We start from the raw sequence: 4,372 nt of genomic DNA on the forward strand, positions 1-4,372 counted from the left end.
ACCAGCCCGCACACATCAGCCCGAGGAGAAGACACAACAGTCGGTGCACCACGTACAAGCACCAAACTGTTGTTGTCCCGCACGCTCGCCGTTAAGTCCCGCGTCACCCTAGCGTCCTCGCCCGAGCAGCCGCCCCGCACTGGTCGGGCTTTGCCTGTCGGCGGCGGGGGAGAAAGGCCGAAAGGAGAGAGTGGTGGCGTGCTGCGGTTTGCCCCTGGTCGCCCACGGGAGTGACGTGGGTGAGGGGGATTCTGAAAATGGAACTCTCCCTCTGCGTTTCTGATAATTATGTAAATCATTTTTGAAGCCTACGGGTGTTGCTCTCCTCTTCAGGACGTCGTTGTGGTTCTTCTCTCCGTGCCAGGTTCCAGGTGAAGACCTTTGTGCATCTCGGACTCGGCAGCGGCGACGCGTAGCGCCATTTCCCTTCCTAAGGGCGTTGTCATGGAACTTAGGTGTCCTAGGGTGTGTCTTGGTTTTGTATTCAGGCCTACCTGTGTAATCTTTCGGCAAGATAGTCGCGTGTGTTTAGTTTGTCCGGCTATCCCAGGATCTACTGTGTAAGAGGGCTTCCTCACTAGTTCTATCGTTTGGCGCTGTGTACTTTGGTTTGTGCTTTATCTATAAAGCGGGGCGAGAGCCTGTTCCGAGATTCATAGCCTTACGTCAGCTGCTCCAGCTTCGTTGGATTTCGTCTTCCGCACATGATGCATGTCTCTCACTCATTCCATATTTCCTCCTTTCAACTCTAGAAATAAAAGCGCCATCAAACTGCACATGCACATTGTTGTCTAACGTACATCCCTAGGCTTGCCCAAGCACCATACATACAGAACCATAGGATGCACTCCTGGGGAGTGGTGTTGCAATTGTGACTCGCGTCGGGCAGCGAGTAGGTTCACCCCTTAAACTCTACCATCATGGAGTGAAGGAGGTCCAAGTTTCCAACACACGTAAATGATCAACACCATTTACTGTTAATGCTAGGTTATTTGTTACCGAGGTTTTTGGGGTTGCAAAGGCGTGGAAAAATGCCAGAGGAAGAGAAAGTAAGCTACAAACTTTTTAGGTAATGCCTTACAATAAGAAGTATGGTTAAAACTTGGCCAAAAGAAGTGATTGCATTGGTCTAATGTATTTTGGAATTCGGAATTCAGATAGGCAGCCTGCCCCAACTTGTTTCGGATAAGAGGCTTTGTTGTTGTTGTTGTGGAATTCAGCTAGGCGACTAATGAACTAGTCATCCATAGTTGTAATTAAAAAATTGGGAATACACAGGAGATCAGTGCGCTGATGGGCTAAGACAAGAGAGAAAAAGAGTACCATCACCCAATTACAAATAGAGGTTTTGTTACAGTTGCTTTGGCGCCCCAAAAGCAGCCAAGAACCACCACCCCGCCATCCAGCCCTACAAGCAAAATTACGGGATTACTGTACTAAGGCTACTGCTACCCACCATCCTCCAATCACCAACCAACAGTCGTATTAAATCAACTGGTTGGCATAATAAATAGAGGATTAGAACTCAGTTGATTTTTCTTGGCACACATATACAAGTGATTAGGAGGCAGATGTAAAACCGCATCAAACCAAAAGCAGCTACATGTCTCTAGGAGTGAATATAACTTGGGGATGAATAGAACAACATACTGATTGTTTCTTGTAAGTTGTCAGGGACAATGGGTGAAGCATAATATTCTTCTTGGTTTTTCTTTACTAAAAATCGTATTGCTTCAGGTATAGCATGATCTTAAATATCAATGAGCGCATAACTCTTATTAAATAAAATGTAGCGAACAAAGATGTTGCCTGGGGCATATCACTGTCACTAACTTGGTGGATGATAGCTGAATAATTACTACCAAGACTGATTCACAACTGTTAAATCATCATTATTGACCTATATAAAGCATAGTTGTAAATCTTCCTGACTGGACCTAAAAAGTATCACAGCCGTCAGTTTAGATCATAATTATACATAACTTCATTATTAACTATACCTAATAAACATACATATTTCTTCATAATTTTTCATCTACCATCTCACATGTGTTAGATCATCATAACTATATCTAGACAGGTCTTCATAGTTGTACCTAAACACAGATAGATTTCCGTAGTTCTACCTAGACATATTAAATCAGATCATATTACATAAATGCCCCGTAACTTGATCTGGTGACTGATATGGCTGATATTTATATGGACAACCGATCGACCATCATGACTAAATGTAAATATTAATCGAGGCGTAAATCTGGTGTATCTTAATAATTATTGGAACACATTCTTTTCCAGAAAACACAAAAGATTTGCGCTTCAATATATTAAGATGAGAACAACATTCGCTTTGTACAGGAAGAACTACACGGTGTGATCCCTCGCCCTAATCTGCTGTTGCCTCCCAAACGAATGAGGGTGAAGGTTTCCACACTACCCCTCACCACCATCGATCGTCTGACTTTGATTAGCAATGTTATCGAAGACTCTACCATTATGTTTCTAGGTTTATATCTTGGCCTATATCTGCTACTAACCTAACTATGTTGATCCAAATGACATACCATAAGTATACGTATGCGTACTGGCCTAATATCACATCCAAACAGAACAATCAAAAAATCATGATCCGAACATCAACTAATATCATAGACTTGGTTATGGTTAGCTTTATCTAGTTCGGTAGCAGTTTGTAGTAACAGACCATATGGTTTCTCTACAAGAAATCGGAGAGAGATGACTCTCTTTTGCTAAAAAAAATGTAGAAAATATCACGTAACCTACAAACAAGTTAGTGGTGGCTGACCTGATATACTTTTGTACTGAGATAATATAAAAACACTGTCTAAGCTTTAAGTACAGATATTGATAACATGTAGAAACAACATGCCAGCTCACGCCCGGTCAGAAAAAGAACACGCTAACTCACGTATAAACCTACCGACTAGCTGGCTTGCTATCTGAATTTTAGTTAGAGTTGGGTGTTGATTTAAATTCACATACAATCGACACATGTAGACATATAGTTTGGCGTCCTTCCAAATAAAATAGTAACACATTAACTTTGAGTTCCAAATTTTTATTTTATTTTCCCGCGCAATTGCACGGTACCCCATGCTGTGTGTGACTCATCGTCGTGAGATCGGTTGGTCGACGGCTCTGTCTTTTCAAGTAGTCTCAGTCGGTGAACTCAGCTCCCACAGAAGAAGTCAGTAGTGAATCAAAGAACTCATGCATGTAATCAGTGACTAGGGATCGATCAATCGGATGCAACCAAATCATACAAAAAGAATTGGAAAAGGGATTAGTTTCCACAGAAACGTTTATGATCAGCAAACAAGACTCAAAGCATTTCTTGAGATACTATTTATGCTGCATCCAAGAAGACAGCTGAGATAACACCACAACGAACATGATCCAATAATTGTCCAAATCAATTTTACAAAGCGTAAAATATTGAAATGCACGAATAGATATAGATATTTCTCTTCCTGAAGGAATTAAGGAACCCTAATAACCTTTTCGATCAGAAACCTGTTCCACATATTATCTCTCATAGAGATACTCTGGAAAATCGGATAATTAACGTAGTCATCCTAGGGCCGATAATCTAAACAACTAAATAACGGAGATCTCAACGGGGAAGATGTCACGAGACAAGAAGGGTAGGGTGGGCACCTGAAGGCGGAGCAGAAGGGGAAGATGTCGGTGGACGCCATGACGGCGATCGAGGCGGCCGCGAAGAGGGCCTGCAGGAGGCGGAGGCCGACCCCGCCAAGCGTCCCCGGCGTCCCCTGCGGGATCCTCGTCCACACTTCGGGCGGGGGAGCATCCGCTAGCCCTACCTGCGGCGGCGGCGCGACCACGGCCACGGGGTACACCGCCGACGGCCGGCAAACAGGCAGCATCTCCTTGCAAGGTTTGCGAGATTACAGAGGCCGGAGAACGAGGAAGAGAGGGCGCTGACCCGAGAATGTCAGTGTTCGGTTCAGTTTGGTCTGGTCGCTCTGAATGTCAGTGTGCTCACGTGAAACTTGGCATTTTAGGGACGACATCTGTCTTCATCAGCCTCCTATATGTGCACGTTTGGCATATGACTCGCGGAGCCTCCGGGGCCTGCTCTTTCCGGGAAACTTCCTCTGTTGGATATATTAAATTAAATTAAAAGGCAGGAATAAAAACGCATAATTATATTATATATACATAAAAATAAAGAAATCAGAAGACTTGAGCAAAGTTTTTTTTTTTTGCCCTGACTTGATTGTTATGAAATATATCACGAACTGGTTCTTAGAAAAAACTATCATAGGATTCAATCTTAAAAATCAAACAACACTTTTTTTCGAAAAGGAGGATAACCCCCGGCCTCACA

At 43.3% G+C, this 4,372-nt stretch overlaps 1 protein-coding gene across 2 annotated transcripts in view; it reads right to left on the minus strand.

Moving 5' to 3' along the window:
- Nucleotides 1-4,028, minus strand: part of LOC123141222 (CASP-like protein 16) — a 7,189-nt gene extending 3,161 nt beyond the window's left edge. For both annotated transcript variants that reach the window (XM_044560423.1, XM_044560424.1), the window contains exon 1: nucleotides 3,679-4,028. In XM_044560423.1, coding sequence (XP_044416358.1) covers nucleotides 3,679-3,908 — 230 coding nt within the window. In that variant the 5' untranslated portion in view covers nucleotides 3,909-4,028. The remainder of the gene's footprint in view (nucleotides 1-3,678) is intronic.
- Nucleotides 4,029-4,372: the final 344 nt, after the last annotated feature.

Source organism: Triticum aestivum, chromosome 6D (genome assembly GCF_018294505.1).
Source record: "Triticum aestivum cultivar Chinese Spring chromosome 6D, IWGSC CS RefSeq v2.1, whole genome shotgun sequence".
Classification (NCBI taxonomy): Eukaryota; Viridiplantae; Streptophyta; class Magnoliopsida; order Poales; family Poaceae; genus Triticum; species Triticum aestivum.